At 36.6% G+C, this 26,004-nt stretch overlaps 2 protein-coding genes across 2 annotated transcripts; both read left to right on the forward strand.

Annotated features, from left to right (window-relative positions):
• The first annotated feature begins 598 nt into the window (after nucleotides 1-598).
• Nucleotides 599-3,343, forward strand: c17h8orf74 (chromosome 17 C8orf74 homolog). The gene is given in 5 exon segments (XM_065249102.1): nucleotides 599-685; nucleotides 887-1,049; nucleotides 1,052-1,072; nucleotides 1,651-2,039; nucleotides 2,632-3,343. Coding segments are annotated over 5 exon segments (780 nt in total). The 5' UTR covers nucleotides 599-679; the 3' UTR covers nucleotides 2,833-3,343.
• Nucleotides 3,344-8,210: 4,867 nt separating this feature from the next.
• xkr6a (XK, Kell blood group complex subunit-related family, member 6a) lies at nucleotides 8,211-25,920 on the forward strand. The gene is made up of 3 exons (XM_065254947.2): nucleotides 8,211-8,805; nucleotides 18,141-18,337; nucleotides 18,828-25,920. The coding sequence occupies exons 1-3, from the start codon at nucleotides 8,219-8,221 to the stop codon at nucleotides 19,790-19,792; spliced, it is 1,749 nt and encodes a 582-aa protein (XP_065111019.1). The 5' UTR covers nucleotides 8,211-8,218; the 3' UTR covers nucleotides 19,793-25,920.
• The last annotated feature ends 84 nt before the right edge of the window (nucleotides 25,921-26,004 follow it).

Genomic DNA, 26,004 nt, shown 5'->3' on the forward strand with positions numbered 1-26,004 from the left:
GTTTTGGTAAACCATTTTCTGCAAGCATGTGAAAAAATAGGTCTTTCTAATTTGGCTCCTATTGTGATGTCAGAATAGGATAATACTGCCCCCTTTATCTGCACTATCCAACCACAGCACAGCCATTTACTACAGACAGAAAGAAAATAATTCACAGCACAATTGAGTTTCAATTGCAACAAACCACCATCATTGAGATCAGTGTTTGCATTTCATCCGCTCATTTGCATTTTCAATAACACACCCCAAAACGGCACACTTTTGCTCAGGCCTACAAAGTGGCAATTTTAACAAGCTGTAATTAATTATCTTTGGGGTATTTTTAGCTAGATCTTCACATGTGTTCTCTGGGGACACCAAAGATTTAGTTTACAACTTAAAAAATCTCATAATATGACCCCTTTAAAGAAGTTGTTTTCTCCATAAATAAAACATCCTTTTTTCTGTATTTTGATTTTTCTCCCACAGAATAATTCAAATACATATTCAATAGCAATTAAAAAATCTAGTATATATGCATTCAACGAAAATATGTAAACATACACCTAACATACGTGACATCAGAGATGTGTTGACGTCACGCACATATTAACAAACGCCTCGCCCCTGGCAACAGATATGCAACAGCAGATAGGCTACACAATCCTCCATAGATGAAACTTTACAGGAGATAACAAAAATGAAGGTAAACCTCCTCATTTACCTATCAAATTACTAAATTTTCACACATACAGACAACATACATGCACATGGATATACAGTACGATAGATTTGAGGGCTTACCTGCGCGCGCACATACGTGTTGGTGAAGGTGTTGATACTGTTGCGTTCATAATTCTGTGTCATGTGTACGCATTGGGTGTATTTATTGTATGTTTTATTTCAGAGAGATGTTGGTATCCAGCGTCTGAGCGGATGTTTTCATTGGACAGAGTTTGATGGTGATGATAAACGGCAGTATTTACATCAGGAGTTTGCGTATAAGAATGTGATGCACGCGCTCAAACGAGGGCTGCCACGGTCAAGCGTGAGTCAAGTGGCAAAGATATCCTGCCTATGCCTAAACTTAAAGGTGGGCACAGATACTTACGTAATAATAATAACGTGAAGGTATTAGTACGTGTGTTGTTTGCCAAATGTCAACTTCTTGCGACCCCATTGTGTGCGTTACAAAGTAATGAGCCAATTCCAGCAAGCCTACTTGTTCTTTTCAGGCGTGTTCGATGTAATGCAGCGCTGCGCAGACTGATCGTCATATGCCATCAAAGCACCGCGAGAACGATAAAGAGCCTTGTGCCCCGAATCGCTCTCGCGATACTTTGATATCATAATACGTAAGTTCGTAAAATATTACTACTGCTACCAAAACTTTATTACTACTACTATATAAATAATGCATTTTGGGCCCTGTACACCAACATTCTGATATTTTTGTATATTATGAACAAATTATGTATCAAAATATTATCAAAATTATTCAATTAGAAAAATATTTGGTTTCTTTTAGCATTAATTGGATGGGGTACTCACAATATAGCATTTATACACAATTTGATTGCTTTGTTCATAACGTAAAGATCTATTATGTATTATTCTTATTATTCATTTGTGGTCTGTAATAAATGAGCCAATATGCTTTTATATCATCAGGTTTGAAAACATCAGACGTTGTTTGTGTCATCAGGGATGAGTTGTCAAAGATTGAGCCTCGTCTCTCCAATGGACATCTTGCTGTTCTTCTGGACTTCATTCTACAAACGTATGTTCCTCATCAACACCTCTATCAGGCCTTTTTAAATGGTGACACAGGCCTCAGACACATCAGATCTGAACTTGAGATTGAAAGGCCACCTCATCCACCGCCTCTCTGTGAGGGAACAGATGCTGTGGAGCTGGAAGAGCAGCAGGTTTTGAAAGAGACTCCGTCCAAGAAAGAAGCAGAAATCATGAAACTAAAGGAGAAGACTGAAGCTCAGATGATGGCAAAGTTGCAGGCCAGTTTAAGTGATCTTCCACCTCAGGTCAACATGAGCAGACAGGTATAAGGTTTTTATTCCTTAAAAATCCATCAGTGTATCTCCAGGCTATTGGGAACCCACTGAGATTTAAGCCGCAGGATTTGAAAACCTTGCCATTTTTGCTACACCATCTAAAAGCAACATAGACCTGTTTCTGCTTTATATACCGTAGTTATCACCCTTCTATTGATGTATGCTAAACTCCTCCCTTAATATCTTCAGATGCTGTGTGCTCTCAGATAAATGGATTAAAGGAACGCACCAAATAATTAAATTCTACAGTATAATGCACAACAACGACTGCACACTTTTTTTTGGCAGACATGGTGTTCAAAATCTGTTTACTCCATAGGGATTATACATAATCATCATAAAATAGATATAAATGAGGAACCGGCACTGTAGTGATCTGTTCTCTTAATAAAAAACTAAGAAAGCAGATGGGTAACATGCTTGAAGAGTTACCATACAAATGAGTTTAAACTAATCATATGATTGTTGTGTTTTTTTTCTCCAGAGGAACAAGCTTGAATCATGTCTGATGGAAACTATCAAATATATTAACATTAAATGTTTTTCCTTGTATCGTTTTACTCTGATGTTTTCTCTTCAGGAGGTGGAGGGGTTATTGCACAGTTTTCTGCAGTCGCAAGGACAAATTATACTGGATTGTTTGATGGAGGAAGCCAATCTCATCGACAACCTGCTGCATTTAAAACTGAGGCAGAAATCTCAGCTAACAGAAAGACACATCACAAATGATTCAGTTACTATCGAACAGCACTCTGTGCCAAACCCAACAAAAAATAAATAAGTTTGATTGACAAATGATTAAATACTGATATTATAATGCTAAATAATAATATGTGCAAACTGATTCCCTTAAGGGCTTGCTAAAGACCATATGTGCCCCGTGCTGGCAAAATGAGTCGTAATGCGCAGCGTCTAATTTTGAGCTAGAGGCAAAATAAACTATAAACGCTGATGTTGGGCAAAATTGAGGTTTTTTATAACTCAATTTTTAATAACTCATTTTTTTTACAATAAGCTCTCGTCTAGCGATCGCAATGCTCTAAATAGTCATTAAACATCTAAATGATCTTTATTTGTACTGTACGTTTTCTGAGGTGTACCATCCTAAATGCTTAAAGGTGCAGTGTGTAAATTTTAGTGGCATCTAGTGGTGAGGTTGCGAATTGCAACCAATGGCTCAAGCCACTACTCACCCCTCACTTTTGAAACGCTTAGATAAGCTATGATAGCCGCCACCAGAAAAACATGTCATTGTCAAAGAACTTCGTAAAAAAGTTTGTCCGTTAAGGGCTTCTGTACACTGTAAAAAAAGTCCGTAAAAATTTCAATGTTATTGCAGCTGGGTTGCCGGTAATTTACCGTAGATTTACATTTATGTTATTTACTGGCAAGAGTTTGTTCAAAGTTAAATAAATTTTAAATATTAATAACAAGTCTTTATCTTTACAGAATAAAACTATACAAAAACAGCCTCATGCAAAGCATTCTGGGAACCAGAAATCATCATCAACCTTTTTCTGTTTTTTGCTTCAGATTTTGTTTCCCATAATGTTTTGCTTGATGCTGTTTTTTAGTTTTACTCTGTAAAGACAAAGACTTGTAAATGTTAAATGTTCATTTAACTTTGAACAAAATGTTGCCAGTAAATAACAAATTTAAATCTACGGTAAATTACCGGCAACTCAGCTGCAATTTTTACGGATTTTTTTTACAGTGTAGAAACATGGGGGCACTTCCACATAAGGGGACCCTCGTGTATGTAGATAAAAACGTCTCATTCTAAGGTAATAAAAACATAACGGTTCATTATGAAAAGGTCTTTATACACCCCTGATAATATAGTTTTGTGTCTTATTTAGCATTTCTGTCAAGAGGTCCTTCTAAAAATTACACACTGCACCTTTAATACAAAGATGCTTGTCCATCCACATGCATGCACATCTCATTATATTAGATCCTTGCATTACAGTAGATCTTAAAGAAAAACATATATTTTGTGTGTGTGCTTTTAAGATATGGATGCAGTGATTTTGCTTTTGAACCCTCAAAAACCTAAAACTCGATTTTTCTCCAAACTGACTTTGCTGACTGTCAACTTCAAACAGGTGTAGCTCTGTCATTTTTTTTTTCTTTAATAGAGAATGTCTAAATATAAATAACTTATTTCATTCTGACTCAGCACGGGTCACATATGCACTACAGCTAAAATCTCAAACATCAGCATTTCTGAAGTGAATCTTTAATCTGTTTATGCTGTAAATAAAGTGATTTAAGGCATACACTCCCAAATTTAAAACCAAACCAGAACTGGGCTTGAAGTCAAACGAATATGGACAGTTTGGCAGTAAACTTTCAATACTCTTCAAATTTATGTACAATTTCATTAAGCGAGTATCAGACCAATTTTTTTAATGGAAGTTTGTAGCCAGTAAAATGATATAAAACTTTATTACATAACATCTAATTAATATAGATCGAAAAAGCACAGACAGAGCGCATGTTCTGCAGCAACATCAAGAAAATTGTGCAACGCTGAAATAAAGAGTAGAAAGAAACAAAAGTATCATAAGTTATGTTTATTATCTATTTATATCAAAAGTATTAAAAACTCTCAAATACTCTATTGCATTCTCTAACCAGTATTATAACATTAGCTGGATGATTTGTTTTAACACATCACCGAGTGTCATCTGAGAAGTTTGGCAAGGCCCATTCCCAGCTTTCCTAGATCCCCCTGAAATAAAACAATATGATTAAAAATACATCATCAGTGATGTGTTTCCATGGAGACTACATCTCATGCTTCAGGATGTGGTAACCAGGGAAACATGACATCTGATAAACATTGATCGCAGGATTATATAACATGCATTTAGGCTTTAATGCGTAAACAAAAACCATTGGTGAGCATTTGTTTGCCACTCTCATATTCTGGGATATTCTCAGAGAAAGACAAAGGGAGAAAGTTGGCATCAGAAGTGACCTGGCATGAAGAAAAACTGATGTGCTTTGAATTTAAGAAAGCTTGAATGATACAGACTATTGCCCCACAGTTCTTACGCTAGCCAACTTCTGCCAACAAACACACATCAGTGTGTTGAAAACAACTGAATATGGACACACAAAAAAGCCAATTCAAGTCTGCCGCACCAATGTCTTAAAAATAATTGAAACATGCTGCCACCTTCTGGTCATAGATAGCCTATAAAAGTTTACAAAAGCCCACGGAAAAGTAAAATCCATCCAAATCCATTATGAATGTCACAATGGTTTGATCTTTGTAAAGTGAAGTAACCTTTAAAAAGTTAATTAAACATGTTTTACAAAACAAACACCTCAACTTAGAGTCAGTGTTGCATTACCTGCCAGTCTCATGTAAGATGTAGACAGTAAGCAAGTGTGTGCTCTGATTGGTCAGTCAATGTGTGGCGGCAGGTGACTTCTTTTTTCGAGGGCGCTTGATGCGAAGTTCGTCACAAAATGTATGTAGCCATTCATGTGTGTGGTTCCTTTTTTCAAAATATGTGTTATGTGCGTCGAGAGATCCTGTGTGCATCACGTGTCTTGCCAAAATAAGTGCCTGCTGCAGATGCGTCTAAAGGGTTTATGATAAAAGAGATGCTCGCGTTTGCCAGATACTCGCATAATCCCATGTGTAATCAGAGTTTAGTGTTAAGTTAGTGTCTTTGTGAACGTGAGCATCTCTTTTATCATAAACGCTTTTGATGCGTGTGCAGCAGGCACTTATTTTGACAAAACAAGTGATGCACATGGTTCACATGACGCAACAAACATCAGACATTATGTGTCTCAATCATAAACACAGACGCTTAACAGTTTGGTAATGGACTTTATCTACATTTTGGTCACTTTTGCATCACTTTTTTTTAAGTAGACTGCAGCAAAATAAATGCAAACAATCTTCTCTTTGAATGACTAATGGTTTCAATTTTATTCTTCCTAAGATTTAGGCTATTTGTTCTGGTCATTTATTTAGTCTAATTTGAATCAATAGTGAGTCTACCATAAGGATCCAGTGGAACTTTCCTCCGGTTGTTTGTTTTTTAATCAACTAGCAAGTGTATTACAGTGCCTGAACATCTGTTCTTATTAGAGGTTTAATTTATTTAAAGGCATGAACTCATTAAATGTATAAACATGGACTGTGCAGTTGGCAGACCTGGGGAAACTTATATGTTTTCAAGAGCTTTTTCACACAATTCCTGAATTCCCGAAGTGCATGTGAATTAAAAAAAATCTTACCTGCTGAAGAATCAGATTTGCAGTTGTTACTGCACGTAAAATATTTATGCAACATACTTGATATGATTGATCACATGATTATCATGTAATATGCTTTGTAATTTAAGAGAAATATAAGCACAACTGCCTAAAATGCATCAAACATAAATATAAGACCATATTGACTAAAAGTGTCATTTTTGTTTCCAATTGCTGTTTGTTTCTAATTTGTCTTAATTGCTACTGTATATCCCCTGTGCCAACTTTCCCTCGTGACAACTTGCCCCATTTCACATCTGTCAGTACAAGCGTGTTTCTAATTCATGCCAGTCATGCAAAAATATACATTTACTGTCGTGTTGCAGTATCAGCACATAAAAGCAACAGTGAACTCAAGAGATCTCCAGGCAATTATCTCACTTACAGTACTCACTCCCCCACAGTCTCAACAACAGCTTTCATAAAAATTTCATGCCTTCGTGCTTTGTGTTCAGCTGTGTGTGTGGTTCAGATCCACAGGAGAGAGTTACGACTGTTTTATCAAACTGTTTTCCAATAAAAGAGAGACAGAACAGAGAGTTTTTACACTAAAAGAGATATTATAGAAAGATCTGCTGTGCTATTTCCCAACATTGTGTGAGGTTCAGGTTTAGGTTAAGTCATACTTAGGTAATTCCTAATCTAAACTAGTTCCCTACGTATTGATTTGTGTTGTATAATTTTCTCTTTCTAGCACTATTTGGACATTTCTTAATTTTTTGCTTTAATGCTGATTATTTTTTTATTTTATTTCCTTACATCATTCCACTGTATATTACTGCAATTGCACAACTTGTTTACAGTCAAGATTGCATATCATTACATTTACTTTCCTGCCTGATTTTCTTGCTGCATGCTAATTTATTTTAAATGACTTTTTTATCTCAATTTCTGTTTTGCTTTGCTCCTAATATTGTACTGCTGCAAAATGCCAGAGCCCCTCATTAAGCATTTCAATGAATAAACTGTCACTTACACTTTGTGCATATAAATCTAAAACTTGATAATCTTGTTTGTTTTACATATTGTATTTCCTCTTTGATGTCTTTAAATTAAAGCATGATTTTCTGTAAACTGGCCTGTCCCAACATGGTTCACTTAGTGACAAATGTAATGTAAATGTTTACATATTCTTCATTTATTTATCATGACAGTTTTCATTAGTGATAACGGTTTAAGCAGACCAGTATCTCTATCAGATGCTCCACACAGTGTCTACATGAGGATTGGGGATCTCTCTGACCCCCGAGGGACAGAATTAAAGATGGACGCTTGTGTAATATTCCTGTGGCAGAGACTCTTGTTCTTTGCTAATCTAGTTTATTTCTCATGTGTTGACAGCAACTGCAGTGGATTTAGTGGAGCTCACAGAAAGGATTTGAAGAGACTATTGTTCAGTGTTTGCTTGAAACAGCTACTGTATATTAACCATGAATACTGCAATGATGTGTTGAATTAAACATTGAAATAAATATAAAAAATGTCAGTTGGCTTTAACCATATTTTACCCAAATAATAAAACAACTCAGCATTTTTAGTGAATGTGTTTGTAAAAGACTGCATATAGGCACACTTTGTTGAATGGGGTAAATTGTCACAATGCACCTGCCATTATCTTATATGCTCTTTAGCATAATAATAATTATAGTAATTATCCACATATTATCAAAATGATTGCTGAGATAATATTTCTTGGGCAACTTTCCCTTGTGACAACTTGCCCCATTACAATCTGTGTATATTTCATCAATATAATAAGCTCAATAAAGGTTTTTTTTGTGTGTGTGGGGGGGGGTAGTTATGTCACACACCCGCACAGGTATTGAGGAAGTGACGTCACGAACCCCGGAAAGAGAGAGGGGGGATGAAGCGTTTCGGAGAGCAAGATGGCAGCGAAATCCGATGGCTTGGGGGTCGTTACCGGGTTCGCCCAGCTGCACAACCTGGACGAAGCGACCGGGACCGGCGACGAGGACGCGCTGGACAGCGCGGCCATACACATCTGCCACTGCTGCAACACGTCGTCGTGTTACTGGGGCTGCCGGAGCGCGTGCCTGCAGTCACTGCTCGGGAAGAGTGATGCTGGAGGAAGCAGGCGGCTGCAGCATCAGCACCAGCCGATCGAGCGTCTGTGGCTGGACTGTCTGTGGATCATTCTGGCGCTGCTCGTCTTCTTCTGGGATGTCGGAACGGACTTGTGGCTGGCCATCGACTACTATTCCAAGCGGGACTATCTGTGGTTCGGACTGACTCTGTTCTTCGTGCTGGTGCCGTCGGTTCTGGTCCAGATCTTGAGTTTCAGGTGGTTTGTTCAGGATTACTCCGGCGGTGGGATGGATGCTGTGGAGGGTCTCAGCAGGAAAGCCTCGGCGAATTTAAGTTCGCGCATCTACAGCAGGGACAGATGCTGCATCATATCTATTTGGGTATGGCACGCTTGCGTGCACGTACTTCAGATGGGGCAAGTGTGGAGGTAAGAGACACGCCAGATGCTTTGTGAATGTTAAATAAATGCATAGAAAAACTGTATCGAGATGCTAACAGCACAGCACTTTTTAATGGTGTGTATGCGCGCTGCTCATCTGTGCAGACCTTGCGTCTAGATGCAATATATAGGGTTGTTTTGACTGGTCAACATTCTGACATCAGTGTGCATGTGCAGGAATCCATCATTTCTCTGCTTTGTAATTGGACATGACATCATTATAAACGTGCACACAGAAATATTGCATTAGACATTGATGCATGCAGATGATGAGCTGCTGTGTAATGCAGTCAGTGAGAGTGAATGCAACACGAACAGTCGATTGTTTTCTTTCTGTCGCGTTTTATTGCTCGTTCAGTCTCTTCTAACCATCTGTGTAACGATGCTAAACAGTTAGTTTCAGCAGAATGACAGAGTATGGGATCGATGGAGCTTGTAATGAATTTATGTGAATGACCTCTGTTAGGGGAAAACAAACCTTTTTCTCTTCTGCTTGTTTTTCATATACTGGTTTTACTATAGCATTTAATTCAGTATCATCTCAGCTTGATCTTTCAGATGCTGTAAATATTTAAGTCTTTTCAAGGTCAAATACATTTGATGCTGATGGTTTTGGTCAATGGTTGTGTTAGACTGATGTGGGAAACATTCATGCATCTGATTTGTTTTTTGACTAAGTGAAACATTGTGAATAGCAGAAAAGCTAAAAGCATTGCTTTTATGTTTATTTAGAAGATGGACGAATAAACAAACAAAAAGAGATCATGAATGAATACTATGTTTAGGACTAATAAGATATTTGGTCTTGTGACATAATTGTTTTTTGACAGGTAAGCACATCTGAGCATTTTTGTATCTGTCTGGATATCTGTCTGTTATTTTTAAGCTTTTTGATTAGCTTCTTGTTATTGTAATGCATAATATTTTGGCAATATTACAGTAATACTTAATGATCTTAAAATACTTAAATTATTATTATTTATATGTTGCATGAAGAAATTGTCAAGCATATTGTAAAAAAAAATAATAATAATAATGCATAATATGGTCCTGAAAAGTTTCTTCAGCTCCTTTTACATTTGATTCTTTTGAATTTAGCATTTTTATCAAAAGGACAATGAACTTTGTTTCCTTGATGCTGTTGGTTAATTTATACAAATTGAGAACATCTTTCGTTTATTCACTTTGCAAACATAGCATTGTTTTTAAATAACAGCATCTTCCAGTTTTATGGTCGGTAGAGAAATAATCCAGGCTGTTCAATTTTCTGCACAAGGATTTTGCATGTTACAGCATTTTGAAATTTACATTTAAATTTATGCATTTGGCAGATGTTTTTATCCAAAGCAACTTTCATTGCATTACAAGGTATATACGGGTGATTCTCACAAAATCCAGACTTAGAAGGTGTCCAGCCCTTGAAGCCAATTTTTTTTTTTTGCACATTTAAGATTAAGGTCTGAACTTACTATAAACATTTTCTTTAGAGGATTTAAAAAATATTTCCTATAAAATTATTTACATTTTTTAGATTATCATTATCAAAAATTATCATTACCGCTACATGATATTAAATTAAATATATGCATTTACAAACTCGTGTTTTGGTAATGAGAACTAAAATGTCTAGGTACTACGACAAACTAAATTTGAACTTTTATCTGGAGAAAAAAAAATAAGAACTGCTCACCTGGTAGCTATCTTGAGTGTCATAGTCAATTATGTCCCTTCCAATTATTTTTTTTTTTTGAAAATTGCTTAAACAATGATTGAAAATTGTTGCGGAGGATGGGAAAATTTTTCTTGGACACCTTTATATTCCTTATTATCGTCTGGGTTAGGTTTCTTTACTGTAAATGATTAAAGTATAACATGCACTGAAGCTTTTTATTATTTTAGATTTTTTAATTATAAATATTTTCATGTCAAAGAACCCAAATCCAGTCATGGACATTGCGGTAATGACAATTTTCCCCTAAAATGTGGAAAAAACAACAAAATTGGTCTGTATGATGTCATTTGAAATCATGTGCAAAATAGTATTTGAAGAGATGTTTGTAACTGCTTCTTATTTTGATACTCTTACTTTGCATATACTTTTATATCAAAATGTTTCATGACACCTCATAAGTCTAAGTTTGCGAGTATCACCCATATACATTTATGCAGCATGTGTGTTACCTGGGTTCGAACAAAATCTAAATCCTAAATATTTTTGCTATTCTTGATTATCACCCCACAGTATTAATAAGTACCTGTTTACTGAGACCATTGATGAGCTATAAGAATATCACGGCATTATTTGCTGCAGGCCTGAATAAGACAATTAGTTGACTGTCACGCCGGTTAAGATCATATGTCAAGCAGAGAGGTGAGCAGACACTGGCAGGTTCCAGATTTCCTGCTGGCATCACTTAAACTCTCTGGATGCACATATGCTGCCTTTGGCAAAGATCTAACACTGATGAGGGCTGATTGTAAGGGGTGTAAGACCTCAGCGTGACTGAGTCCTCCTGATATGAAAGACCTTTTCAACACGTTTGCATTATGTAGCTGGTATTAAATGCTGCTTAAGCTTATAACATCAAGAAGATTATACATTGAACGCCGCCAAGAGGGATGTCTGGACCTTAATGAGACCCTAAACATGCAATGATGAAAACACACACTTGCATGTACAATTGTGCATTTGGCATTTATTCCAAGTGACTTGCAATGCAAGGTATATGTTTTTTATCACTTTGTGATTTAATCCCATGACCGTTTGCATTGCTAATGCAATGCTCTACCACTAAAGCTATACAGGAGCACGTATAGCTCTTAGGGATGGGTTTAGAAATTTAAACAACCCCTCAACCTTGAGTTTTGATGTTGTATCATTTCTCATTAAACCCACAGCATACCATAAAACAGTGAGCTGTGGGTCCAGTTATGCCAACATGTTAAGACTGTAGGCATTGGCACACTGACCCGAATCTCTCCTCTGTCTGTTTATGCACTTTGACAGACCCTGAGCCCCAGAGTTCACACCTTACATTGACCCGATTACAGAGCTTTAACAGCCTATAACTGCCCTGAGGATGAGAGAGACCCAGCTGCATCTCTACACACTTCACTGCATCATATATCCATCCATCCATCCGTCTCTCACACTTACTATTTCAGTTTTTATATTTCACCCACTCACATAACCTGAACGGTGCTTAATGTTCAGTGTTTCACTTTAATTATTCATTTTGCCCACAGCAAAAACCAATGGAAGATCAGTCGCAGAGCAAACATTGTTTTTATCGTATAGGAGAAATAAAGGTGGTGTATTTTTTGATATTTCTGTGTAACATTCAGAGACGTCTATATGTGTGCCGTGTGTTGATTGATTTCAAGCCAGACTGTGACTCCGTGTTACTATCAAAACATTGATGTTTGCATCCTTATCAGTCTGACACAGCAACACTGGCTCAACGGTGTGTGACTTTAGATTGTGTTCGTTCAACCAATGGCAGTCTTTGGGAAATCCGGTGTTATGTCAAATCCAAGCACAGTCTGAAACGTTGTTAAGATGTCATGTGATAAAGTTGTTTCTGATAACAGGTGAAAATGTAGGAGACTTTAAAAACTCAATTTGGTCTCTAGTTAATCTCTTTGCTGTCTAGGAGAAACTGAATTTGTCCTAACAGCTCCCCCAAAGATAAAAGAAGCTGGTTTTCTCTTTCAGTCATGATGCACACGCTAGAAATAGCCGATCGCTGAATTCAACTTTTAGTAGTCAAATGGATGAGCGATTTTATTGTTTGTTTGAGTGAAATTGTCCTGCCTGTGTCACAAATACCCGGCAGAATCAAGTCATCATACTGTAAATAGGGCCATACTTGTTCTTTTTAAACAGCTACATTAAATTAAACACAAAATTATAAGATGCAGACAAGATCTAAGTTTTAATTTAAACGTTTCATCTTCTATAAAAAATATTCATGCACTGAAAGGGAAATTTGGAGTTATCTTTAAAAATATCGAAACATAAATAAATACTGTAAGTAATAAATAAAAAACAATCAAATAATTAATTCAATTGATCAAATACAAACTGCATATTTTTGCTTTTAAACCATAAAACATTTTACTCCACATAGACTTCCATTGTAAATGCATTTTTTTAAAATAAAGATTTAATTTGTTTACGCATGCTTGTTTTTTACCCTTAGATTAATTATACTCTACTTAATCATTTGGCCCTATTATTTGTGTAGTTTGGTTGTTTTCTTTCTTAAAAGGATGCATCTTTAAATTCATGCAATTTAAAGCGCCACTGCTGTAGTCGTGAAGATTCACACTGTGTGTATTTTAATTGTATTGTGAAGCTTGCAGTCTAATTATACAGGGCTTAATAAATACCAATTAGTCAACTAATCGTGCAGGCAACCCGTCCCTATTTATACATCCCTGCTTTAACATTTTTCACAGTCTAACATCACATAATCATTCTGTCTGTCTGGTACAAAAACGGCGTTGACACTGAGAGTGAGGCGGGATGAAAAGACATTTTCATCAGTTTTATCAAAGACTACGGCATATCAAACACATGCAAAACGTTTCAGATGGTTTTCCCACTGCTGTCATTGTCTGTTTCCATATGTTCACTGTGAGATATGAAACGGAGGAAATCCTTTTATTTCCCTCAAGTATTCCCTGAGAAGGATTAAAGGGAAAACTCCAGAATCCCTCATAGGATTTTAAGGTCATGTGACTGATTGAAACTCGGTTGTTTTAACACTTTATACATGTCCAGAAATCTCTATATTTCTGTTTATCTGTGTTTAGTAGACCCATATTACAGGTAAAAAATAGCAAGGCTGCTTCCAAAACACACTGTAAAAAAATTCAGTAGAAATTTCAATGTTATTGCAGCTGGGTTGCCGGTAATTTTCCGTAGATTTAAATTTATGTTATTTACTGGCAGGAGTTTGTTCAAAGTCAAATAAATTTTAAATATTAACAAGTCTTTATCTTTACAGAATAAAATTATACAATAACAGCCTCATGCAAAGCATTCTGGGAACCAGAAATAATCATCAACCTTTTTCTGTTTTTTGCTTCAGATTTTGTTTCCCAGAATGTTTTGCTTGATGTTGTTTTTTTAGTTTTACTCTTTAAAGACAAAGACTTGTAAATGTTTAATGTTCATTTAACTTTAAACAAAATGTTGCCAGTTAAAAACATAAATTTAAATCAACGGTAAGTTACCGGCAACCCAGCTGCAATTTCTACGGATTTTTTTTATAGTGCAGTCTTGAATTAGAATGAGCAAACTGCTAAGTTTTTGTATCATTTGCTTTTGCCCCATGACATTGGGTTTAGGGTAGTGATGCACCGATATGTATCGGCCGTTTTTTTTTTTTTTTTTGAAACCATCAGCATATCGGCAATAGCACGAGAAAGGAAGATACAAATTGTTTATTAATTAACTGCATGAAGGCAATAAGTTGCATGTCTGTTGCATAATCCTGCATTAAAAAATAATTATCAAAACAATTACATTCTTACCAAAACAAATTAAATTCTGTACAAATTATAGTTTGTCAGACGTGCGATGGGGAAAAAATAGTAACTCAAGTAATTCTCGTGAGCCATGCGGTCAAAATAAGAGTATTTCGAAAAATGTCTGCAGTCTGGGTGATTCCTTTTTTAAAATCTCGGAAAAATACCAAAAATCACCAACATTTTATCTTACTTTGTGCCTCTCTTATTAATTTGGTCAGTTGAATGTTAAATGGATCCAATCTATGTTCAGTAAAAAAAAAGTTGATGCAGAATTAAACTAGCTAATAGGCCAACTGTGTAGTATTGTATACAAGTGTTAAATATCGGCATCGGCCAATAGTTGTCTGTTTAAATCGGTATTGGTATCGCCCCCCAATCATATCGGTGCATCCCTAGTTTAGGGTCAGGACTCAGGAGTGGGGTATTATTATTGTTTAATTGTTTAAACTTATTCAATTTTAGCCATCTTGTAAAATAAAAACAAATTCCTGTCAAATAAGGTTAGCTGCTTGAAATGTCATTCACATAAATCTGCATTTTCATCCTGACCGACCGAGGTTATTGCTTTGGTGTTGCTCTGTACACAGTGATTGCTTTCATTGGTCTTAAAACCTCCTTTACTCAAATATTTAAAAAAATCTAATAGGACTGTATGTCATTTTGATCCTATTATAAGGCGGATGAATGCATTTAAAAGCTTTCAGGGTTTTTGCTGTGAAAGCAGTATTGATTAACACAGGAAAGAGTTTGAGTGACATAAAACTCAAGATTACAGTAATTCACACAAGCGATTCACATGGATATCAATAGCACAGCTGTATAAGCACCCATTCAGTTTAAGAGTAAGAGACCAAAATAAAGTGTGTAAAAGCCATTAAACAGACGCTGTGCAGTCTGGCAGGGAATCTGCCGGCTCTGTGTTAACACAATGAGAGATGTTGATTTGTTTGCATGTTTTCAGTATGATCATATTAATCATCATATTGCAAACATGACAGCACAGTAAACACATCATGACTTTAACACACACTAAACAAACAAAACAGGTTCCACATGATTTTCATTAAAATGAAATTAATGTTAAATCATGTTATTTTTATTTTAAGAAAACTTAATTCAATCATGTGGACATTTCCATTATTTACTACATGTATTTATTTCTGAACGCATTGCTAAACTAAACTGAAAATCTTGTCATTGTTTACTCGCCCTCATCTCATTTCAAAGTCTCTGCCGGGTTGCGAGTTTCACCATCTCTGTCTTTAGTTTAGATGTTTGACGAAGAATCAGAAAGATGAACGTTTGAAATGTTAGTGATCTTGACATTTATTTTTGCTTCTTTGTTGTGCAGATATGTACAAAGAAACATGAATACACATTGTGTTGATGGAAATGCTATGCAGCTGTTTGCCAGTAACTTACTGTAGATTTAAAGTTACTGGCAACATTTTGTTCAAAGTTAAATGGACATTAAACATTAACAAGTCTTTACAGATTAAAACTTTTAAATAACAGCATCATGCAAAGCATTCTGGGAACCAAAAATCCTTTTTCTGTTACTGTATTTTGATTCCCAGAATGCTTTGCATGATGCTGTTATTTAATAGTTTTATTCTGTAAAGATAAAGCTTGTTAATGTTTAATGTTCATTTAACTTTGAACAAACTGGTGCCAGTAAATAACATCAATTTAAATCTACGGTAAGTTACTGGCAAACGGCTGCCAGTATTACTGTAATTTCTACAGTTCACAGTGTTGAATTTATGCTTATATTGTTTATATGAAATCTATTATTCATGTCATTTTCTAACAGTACCATAATATAATATAAGCATTATACCATAATTAAAAAAATTCAAGGAAAGAATTCTTAGCCCATTCACATTTTTTTTTGCTTTTAGGCACAAATTCACTTAAATTTGATGTTTTTTTTTTTTGTCTAAAAACTAGACTTATTTTCTTATGTCATTTTGCTCATCAAGAAAATGCATCTTATTTAAGAATGTTTGATATTATTACTGAAAACAAGATGAAAACACTAAAAAAAAGATTAATAAAGAAACCACAGCACGACACACAGTAACATGTGAAACAGCTTTCTTGCTTTCAGATATGAAAAAGTCATTTTTTGCAATGTGAGGTAAAACTCTGTTACAAGTCATTTGGGTCACAAGTGCTGAAGGGTCACTTTAAGCTTATATATGCACACACACACACACACACACACACACACACACACATATATATATATATATATATATATATATATATATATATATATATATATATGTACATTATATAAAAACCATTTGTTTAAATAAATGTGAATTTAAGTCTCATTTTGTCCATGAATGAATGTGTTCCTTATAAATCTGGTTGATCGTATAGTGGAGTTGTGATGCTGTTGATGGTTAGCTGAAGCTGTAGGTTTAAAAGACAAACAATCAAAAATAATCTAAAATCCAGATGCTTTTGTAGCTTTTTTCTACCTCCTGAAAGAAAGTTTTAAAGACATGATGTTGTCGCTTGACAATGTGTTAATTTAAACACATTGTTTAGTGTTATCCTATTTAACACATTCTGTGTTATTTTCACACATTATGTGTCATTTTGTGTTGATTTTGCGTTAGTATCCGTTGTATCCGTATCCGTTTATAATAATTATTATTCCTCCGCCATTGCGGTCTATGGCAGCCCATAGAACCGTATGTAGGAAAGTTATGAAATTTGACACACTGATAGAGGACAATCCAAATAATATCCACAGCAAATTTAGAGTCTTTATCTCAAACCCGCTAGTGCCACCAACAGTCCAAATTTGCACTTATGTTTTTGCTTGGATTACTTGGCTCAAAATGTGTTAAACACAAAGGGTGTTGTTTTCAAAAATAACACAGAGATGTGTTAAGTTAAGGTTAGATATGTTGTCCTTAGACACAAGATGTGTACTTTTAACACATTTGTTTTAAGAGTGAAGAAATGCAAGACAGAAGTTACTTCCTCTCAAACAAAGTTTTTCAAGTCTTTTGGTGAAGCCATCCAATAGCTCTCATATCGCAATAGCAGAAAAACAAAATTTCACAATGTCAGTTTCCCCCCAATGTCGTACAATATTAATATATAGTGGCTAAGCCAGGGGTCTCCAACCTTTTTGTGAGCAAGGGCTACGACAATGGATAAAACAATCTGGAGGGCTATTTTTTGATAAAGTCAACTCAAAACTTTTTTGTTTTACTTGTTGATATGTTTTAGTATTATTTAAAATGTTAACATATTTAAACCAAGCCAAGCTAATATAAAAAATATGTAATAAATAAATATTACAATTGAGACTATTAATAGAAAGTGCTTTGGCGGGCACCTCACAGGCACGACATTGGAGACCCCTGATCTAAGCTGTTTGGCTAGTTTAAGCTGGTCTCCCAGCCAGGTTTTAGCTGGTAACGCTGGTATAGCAGGCTGTTTGACCTGCTTGGCTGGTCTTAGCTGGTTTAAGATAGAAGTAGCTGGTTTAAGCTGGCCCTCTTATCCTGGCAATGCTGGTCAAGATTGTCTTCCAGCCTGGCCGAGCTGGTGTGTCAGCTGTTTGTAGCTGATGGGTCAGCTGGTCTCCCAGCCTGACCAGATTAAAAAGTTGCCAAAGCCTGCTTAATCAGTAAAAAACCAGGCATGGAGACCAGCTAAAACCAGCCAGTCAACTTAGTCTGGTTTTATCTGGTCTTTTTAGTAGGGAAGGTAACCATATGTGATGTTTTTTTCTAATATTTTCCTTCTGCAAAAAACAGGTACATCCGCACAATGTATCTAGGTATCCAGAGCCGACGACAGAAGGAGCACAGACGTCGTTTTTACTGGGCAATGATGTATGAATACGCAGACGTCAACATGCTCCGCCTGCTGGAGACGTTTTTGGAGAGCGCTCCCCAACTGGTGCTACAACTTTGCATTATGATCCAGAAGAACCGGGCAGAGACGCTACAATGTGAGTAAATCGTGAAAAGTGAAAAAAAAAAAATGTTTTCATCTGTCACTCTTGCTGCCTGTAATGATGGATATTTAACCCAGGAGAACCCAAGAACCCTTTTATCAGCAGCAAATTACATTGGCCAAATTTGACCCGTGGGTTCTCCAGGGTTAAACTGTTAGAATGAAAAATTGATGCTAGTCTACTTATTGTTTATATAATTCATTGGAATAAACAATTATTACACCATAGTTTATATATACATATAGGAGGTTTATGATGACTACAAGCAGGTATGTCACATTGATGCGTTAATGTTGCCATGTTACAATTTTTAAATGCACCTCATCCAATCAGAATTTCGAACTGGAACGACCTGTTATGTACCACGATTTAGTTAAGATGTTTCTCAGATGATGACAAAGTGATGCTTTCCAGATAATGTTCAGCTGTCTGTGTTTATGTGCCGGTCATCAACAGTTACTGAAGAGTCTCTCTCGTCTCGCAGGCGTCTCCTCGGTCGCCTCGCTGCTATCCTTGGCCTGGGTGCTCGCCTCGTACCACAAGCTCTTGCGAGACTCCCGAGACGACAAGAAGAGCATGAGCTACAGAGGTGCTCTGATCCACATCTTCTGGAGGCTTTTCACCATCTCCTCGCGGGTGCTCTCCTTCGCCCTCTTCGCTTCCATATTTCACATCTACTTTGGCATCTTCGTGGTCATCCACTGGTGCGCCATGGCCTTTTGGATCGTCCACGGAGGCACAGATTTCTGCATGTCCAAATGGGAAGAGGTGCTCTTTAACATGGTGGTGGGCATCGTCTACATCTTCTGCTGGTTCAACGTGAAGGAGGGACGAACCAGGTACCGCATGGCGATCTACTACTTTGTGGTGCTCGTCGAAAACACGGTGCTTACTTGCCTGTGGTACGCGTACAGAGACCCGGTCACCACTGACTCCTATGCAGTGCCCGTGCTCTGTGGAGTGTATCTAACCTTTGCCTCAGGGGTGGTGTTCATGGGCCTCTACTACGGGGTTCTTCATCCGATGGGACCCAAAATAAGGCTGCTAGCTAGTTCCTGCTGCGCCGAGCTTCTTTGGGGACTCCCTTTACCCCCGGAGGCTGAGCCCATAGCACCCACTCCCGCTCCCCGGGTGTCCCAACCCACTCCGACGCGGGCTTCCACGGGGGCCTTCGTCCAGTCGGACGACACGGCGGACACCTGTCTGCCCGTGTTTCAGGTCCGCTCGCCCGAGCCCACCACACCCTTGGGTCGGTACAGGCCAGAAGGGCCGCTCATCAAGATCGACATGCCCAGGAAACGATACCCGGCCTGGGATGCCCACTTTGTGGACAGGCGCTTGAGAAGGACGATAAACATCCTCCAGTTTTTCACCCCCACGGCCGTAGGGATCAGATACAGGGACGGGCCGCTGCTGTACGAGCTGTTGCAATACGAGTCGTCCCTGTGACGGCTGGGGCTCTTCTCACCTCTCGTCCATTTCTGACGTCTACGTGTCGTATTCAAATCATTCGTTTCAGCCGTTCAGAAGAATTCACGTTTCTCCAAATGCATGTCGTTTTGGTTTCTGTATATCACAAGAACAGTTATCATCCAGCATTAAGCAAGTGTATATATTTTCTATGTACATACTGTTTTTTTACAGTATCTATTTAGAAACATGTCTGGGGGATTGTACGTGTCCTGGTGTTTACAGCAAGCTAAACCATTACATTGAAAAAATGGAGATAGATTGAGCACATCAACACAACCTTGTGTCTTTGATAGTGAAGTTAGTTCTTATTAATCTCTACTGCCTGATTATATTTCAGATCTTTATTTCACATCCACTCTCCGGTTGAGTTTTATATTAAAGCACCTAACGTAACGCAGCTGCAGCGCTCTCAAGATTAGGCTTAAGGGCGAAATTTGCAACCGGATGCAATGCAGCAACATCAACCAGTTACTAGCAACCAATGATACAACAGCTCGGCGGCCTCCAGGATTTAATCGCTGTCGTTGTTAACGTCACAAACCTCTGCAGGCAAGCACCTGTGGCATTCATTGTCTGCCTTAAAATCAGAATTTAGCTTTGGAAAAGTCTTGAATTTACCTCCTTGTATAGCACAGTTTTTATCAAACCCATGAAACTCTTTGCACAGTATGTACAGTTAAAATGAATCTGCAGTGAGATGAATGTTGAGTCTGTAGTTTAGTGTGGAATATAAAAGGATTATTTAAAAGCACAACAACTTTGTAAACTGAATAACCTTGAGGTGATCTTGAGTGTCTGAATGTTCTTATAAGGCTGTGTTCACACTGCAAGCTAAAGTGCCCACTTCTGATCATCTCAAATCTTGGTTCGTTGAAAAAATGTTTTACGTCTTTTTTTAAATACTCTCTTTATTTTTTTATTTTATTTATATAGCAAGTTATTAATAATCAATATTACTGTGTCATTTCTCAGCTCAATCTGTTTAATTTATTTCCATATGAATAAGAAAGTATTATGGTCATTTTATTTTTAGTTTATGTTTGAAGCTTTAAATATTCATAATTGTGCTGTGCAAAAATAAATTTTTGTCAAGTTGGGTAAAAACAACTCAGCATAGGGTTATTCATAACCCAACAGTTGTACATTTTCCATGGGGTTAAAACTGGAGATGCACCGATATAAAATTTGTCCATTGATATCGATAGCCAATTATTCAGATTGATATCTGCCGATACCGATTACATTTTCTGAATGTTATTCATTCATATCAAGTGTTGGGGAAAGTTACTTTTAAAAGTAATGCATTACAATATTAAGTTACTCCCCAAAAAAGTAACTAATTGGGTTAGTTACTTTTCATGGAAAGTAATACTTGCGTTACTTTTGCATTACTTTTGCATTACTTTTTCTTACTTGGCTGAGGTTTGATCTCTTTCAGGCCTTGAAGATGTGTTTTATGACTGAGAAGTTCTGCATTCAGAAATTGCATATTTGCTCTGCCATCTCTCTTTTTGACTTAAACTGTTCCCGTTTAGGCGCTCCTGCATAGAGTACCGTGCTTATACGTGACTATGTTCAATTTAGTAAAAAAATTTTTTTTATCAAATTAATTAAACTGAAAGAAAAAAAATGAAATATTAATGTGTACATTTATAATGTAAAGCGTTATTTTACTCGTCACTTCAGAAAAGAAATATTATTATGTAATGCACGTTACTTGTAATGCATTACCCCCAACACTGATTCATCTAATGACCATTAATATTATTAACCATTAAACTAGTGATGTTTCTTTACATTTTCTATAGAAAGAGCTCAAATTCATTGCATTTTCCTGTGCTTGTTTGTTTGACAGAATATATTTGCCATGACTACCCATGAAAATTGCTTTTATCGCCCGATACCGATTATTGTCCGAAATATCTGTGCATCTCTAGTTCAAACACTTTTCGCACAGCTAATGCAATGTTTTACCAATTGAGCTATGAACACAAATAATATAATCAGATCTGGGCCACATTCAGCTGCTGTGTGAACTTTGCCCCTTCAGAAATAAGCACAGAGGAACCCTCCACAAGGTGACGTTATATGTTCGCTCTTCTCCATTTTTCCAACGTTTTTCGAGCATTTAAACCGTATAGTGTTACCGACACAACTCTCATCTGTTTGTCTCTGCATCTTCATGAAATATTCCAAGTAATAAACTCGAAATAAGGCCGAGGTTCTGCATTGAACTCCGGCGTACGTATTTTTCTTATGTGAAATGACAATTTCCGATTTTTTTATTTTAATCTAAGGTGCGGCGAGATGCTAAGCTTGTCTAAGATGTTAAAAGTGAATTTTCCACAAGAAATCGTGTCAGAATCTCACCACAGGATGATTTCGCAGTCGTCTCAAGAGGATGCCGGATGCCTCAACACACAGGGCTCAAATAAACAACAAAGCCAAATGACGTCATCCTATACTGTAACCTCCTCTCTCTGCTATTGGTGCAGCCAGCTGCCTGTCAAGGCCATCTTCTTTGCTAATTGGTGCTTATAGAAAAAACATTTTTTTGTTATGAATTATTATTATACATGCTATTTATTTGTTTTGGTGCTACATTTATACATTTTTTTTATTAAGTTGATCTGATTTAGATTGAACCGATTTTTTTTTTCATTTTAAATTTATCGGTGCATGCCATGTAAAGCATTTGTCATATTTGCCTTAATAATAATGTTTTGTAAAAATGTCCTAATATTGTTCCAGTTTGGCCAATGTCATTAACATCTCAGCTAAAATCCTAATGAGCGGCCACTTTTACAATCAATTATTGATAAAATCGAGTTGCGTGTCGCTTTCAGTAAATGGGTTGTTCATATTGACTTTTCCAACTCTCCAAGGTTTAAATCTCACTGACCCATTTAATTCCTGTTTTATGCATAAAGTTTTATTGAGCACATACAAACGTACAGCAGCGTTGGCCTGATCACATGACCTTGAATCCATCGTGCCTGCAGTAAATCTAACAGCCTGACTCCATGCAGGTACATCCAACAGGTGAAAAGATTTGAGCCAAGTTGAAAAAAGCGCTATAGAAATTTGGACCGAATTAAAAATTTCCTCCGATATATATATATATATATATATATATATATATATATATCTTTGTGCAATATCACATAGTAATTGGCAAACTTTTCATAAAGTTATTTGATGGCCGGACCAGAAGAAACCATTAGGTCCAACCTGATCTCAGAGGCATTCGTACATATTTTTACGTCGTGGCTAATGTATTCATATAAAGTGAATTATACAAAAAATTATTCGAAATTAAGAATTATTCGAAATCTATTAAAAATAAGAGAAAAAAAATAAAGAAACCCAGCAAATTTGGTCTTTCGAATTAGCCACCTCATAAAATGTGTACGAATTGCCGTGAGATATTGTTGGCCCTTCTCTCACATAAACGTGGCTCAGGTGTGTTCTGGTGCAGATTTTGTGTTTCTCTTAATAATCTTGAGTCATCCTGAGATCCTCCAGCTTTCACTGAATATACTTAATGTATGTATGTGATTTCTGTACATGTTATGATTTTTTACATCAACACAGCTTCTGGTCCAATGTTGTTTGCTGGAGGAACCTGCATTTGCTTATATTACGTTCAGCTTTGCCAAAATGCCTTTATTATTTTGGTTGATTTATTTCTTTGTGTAATTTTCCATCGCTGTATGACCTCACGCATGAACCCTCTCTAATGTCAGCCACTCATTTTCTCCTCTGGGTGCTAATACACTGTGATTCATTTTTCTACAACCGTATTTTTCTGCTTTAGGTTAAATACGATCAGCCTGATAGATTCGCTGTCTTCACAAGCGTCCGAGGGCTGGATTGTGAAATATAAGCCAACTCGAAATCTTATTTTTACTCCTGTGTATTTTCTAAGGATGAGTTTGGGGACATTTTTATTTATTGCATGCATGGTTTTTTAACTCAGGCATTTTATTTATCTCTGACTGTAATATTTATCTGCTGTTGTCAGAAAATTCAAGGGCTTCCTTGATATGGACAGAAAATTTAACGTGTTTATTTAACACATGTACATTCATTATAATAAATTTGAATATATTATAATGAATCATTCGGTCACCACGATAAACAATCTGGGATTTTCATACCAGGTGAAAGTCATGTTAAGACATCATAAGGATCCTTGTGGTATCCGCTATGATGTCATCACCGTGATGTTGTTTTATGTGTAGAAACGATCATTTGCCATCGTTTGAGTTTTTCACCCTGTTTATTTCACCCAATGGTGCCTTAAAACATCGGTGCTTTTAACCGCCCAAGGCAACCAGTTCAGCAAACAACAATGCCAGTATATTGATGTTGTTTTCTTTATATTGTGCCAATGCAGTATGTGGACCTGTACATACAGTATATAAACGCATGCATGACAGACAGGTGAAGTAAACATTCCAGCGTTTGATTGGCTGTGGTTTTAGGGGGCGTGACTGCATTGGATTTAAAGACAGTATTGTTCAGGACTCATAACTCACAGATGGGGTGAAGCGATGCCAGACATCAGCCTTATTGCAATGGAAATTTTAGTGTTGAAAGAGTTTATGTATTTGATGTCCAGCACATCTTCACCGTTACAAATAAGATCAATATCTCTAAGGTGCTAACACAGAACCATATTTTGTATAGTGTGTGTGTGTGTGTTTTAAATGTATAGATATGTTCTTGTAAAGCCTTACCCTGTGCTGATCGCTGTATCAGACTGTTCATCCAAAAAAAAAATTACAGAACAGAAATGACTTGTACATAATGTTCAAAAGAAATTCATTTTATTTATGAAATAACATTTCTGTTTTTGGATAAATAGGAGGGTACAGTGTTGCTAATGTATATAATGTTTCATGCAATTCTGTAATGCTACGTTAGCAGTTAGCATACAAGCCAATGTATGTTTGATTTCCACATTTTAACTCTTACTGGCACTGAACTATTTGAAAAATGAGATGATTTACCCATCGACAACTACCGTAGAAAATAAATCTCTTTGTTTATGTCGTGCAACAACATTTTGTATCTATTTTATGAGAAAATATGAGAACAGTACACAAATGTATTTTGGGTGTTATAATGTGTTAATAGGTTCACCTTCAAACAGAAGTTTCATGAAGAACAGGTTAAATGTTCAAATGGACAACAAAAGTATTCAATTACAATTTCTTTAATAGACTATGCAATCAAACACAAAAATATATCTCAACCATCTCTCATGTTTTGATTCATAAACTTTCTGTTCTTGTTAAGTCAAGGCAGGAATAAATGTTACCACACCATGTAAACCCAACACTGTCCTAAAATCATACTGCTACCCTATTATACTGTCTGTGGAGGTTTACACGTGTTGTATGAGACGCTTTGATGCAGGTTTTTATTTGTTTGCTCATTAAATTTATTTTGTTTTTGTTTAGTCTAATTGACACAAACTAACTTTTAATTTAATTTACAATGCAAAACAAATCGTAAGCAAATTCATTATAAGGTTTAGCATTAATAGAGAAAAAATACCTCATTTATTACGACCAATGGCTATAGTTGCCAGTGGCAAACCAAAGTTGTTTCACTTTAAAATAAGACATGTTGCCCTTGATGTAAATGTCACGATCATCACACATACAGGGACAAAACTTTATTTTCTGTTGTATAGGTCAAACACAAGATCTATACACTCACCTAAAGAATTATTATTAACACCTGTTCAATTTCTCATTAATGCAATTATCTAATCAACCAATCACATGGCAGTTGCTTCAATGCATTTAGGGGTGTGGTCCTAGTCAAGACAATCTCCTGAACTGAATGTCAGAATGGGAAAGAAAGGTGATTTAAGCCATTTTGAGCGTTGCATGGTTGTTGGTGCCATATGGGCTGGTCTGAGTATTTCACAATCTGCTCAGTAAATGGGATTTCACGCACAACCATTTCTAGGGTTTACGAAGAATGGTGTGAAAAGGGAAAAACATCCAGGATGCGGCAGTCCTGTGGGTCTGTTGATGCTAGAGGTCAGAGGAGAATGGTCCGACTGATGATAGAAGAGCAACTTTGACTGAAATAACCACTCGTTACAACCGATGTATGCAGCAAAGCATTTGTGAAGCCACAACACGCACAACCTTGAGGCAGAAGACCCC

The sequence above is a fragment of the Paramisgurnus dabryanus genome, chromosome 17 (assembly GCF_030506205.2).
Source record: "Paramisgurnus dabryanus chromosome 17, PD_genome_1.1, whole genome shotgun sequence".
In the NCBI taxonomy this organism is placed as follows: domain Eukaryota; kingdom Metazoa; phylum Chordata; class Actinopteri; order Cypriniformes; family Cobitidae; genus Paramisgurnus; species Paramisgurnus dabryanus.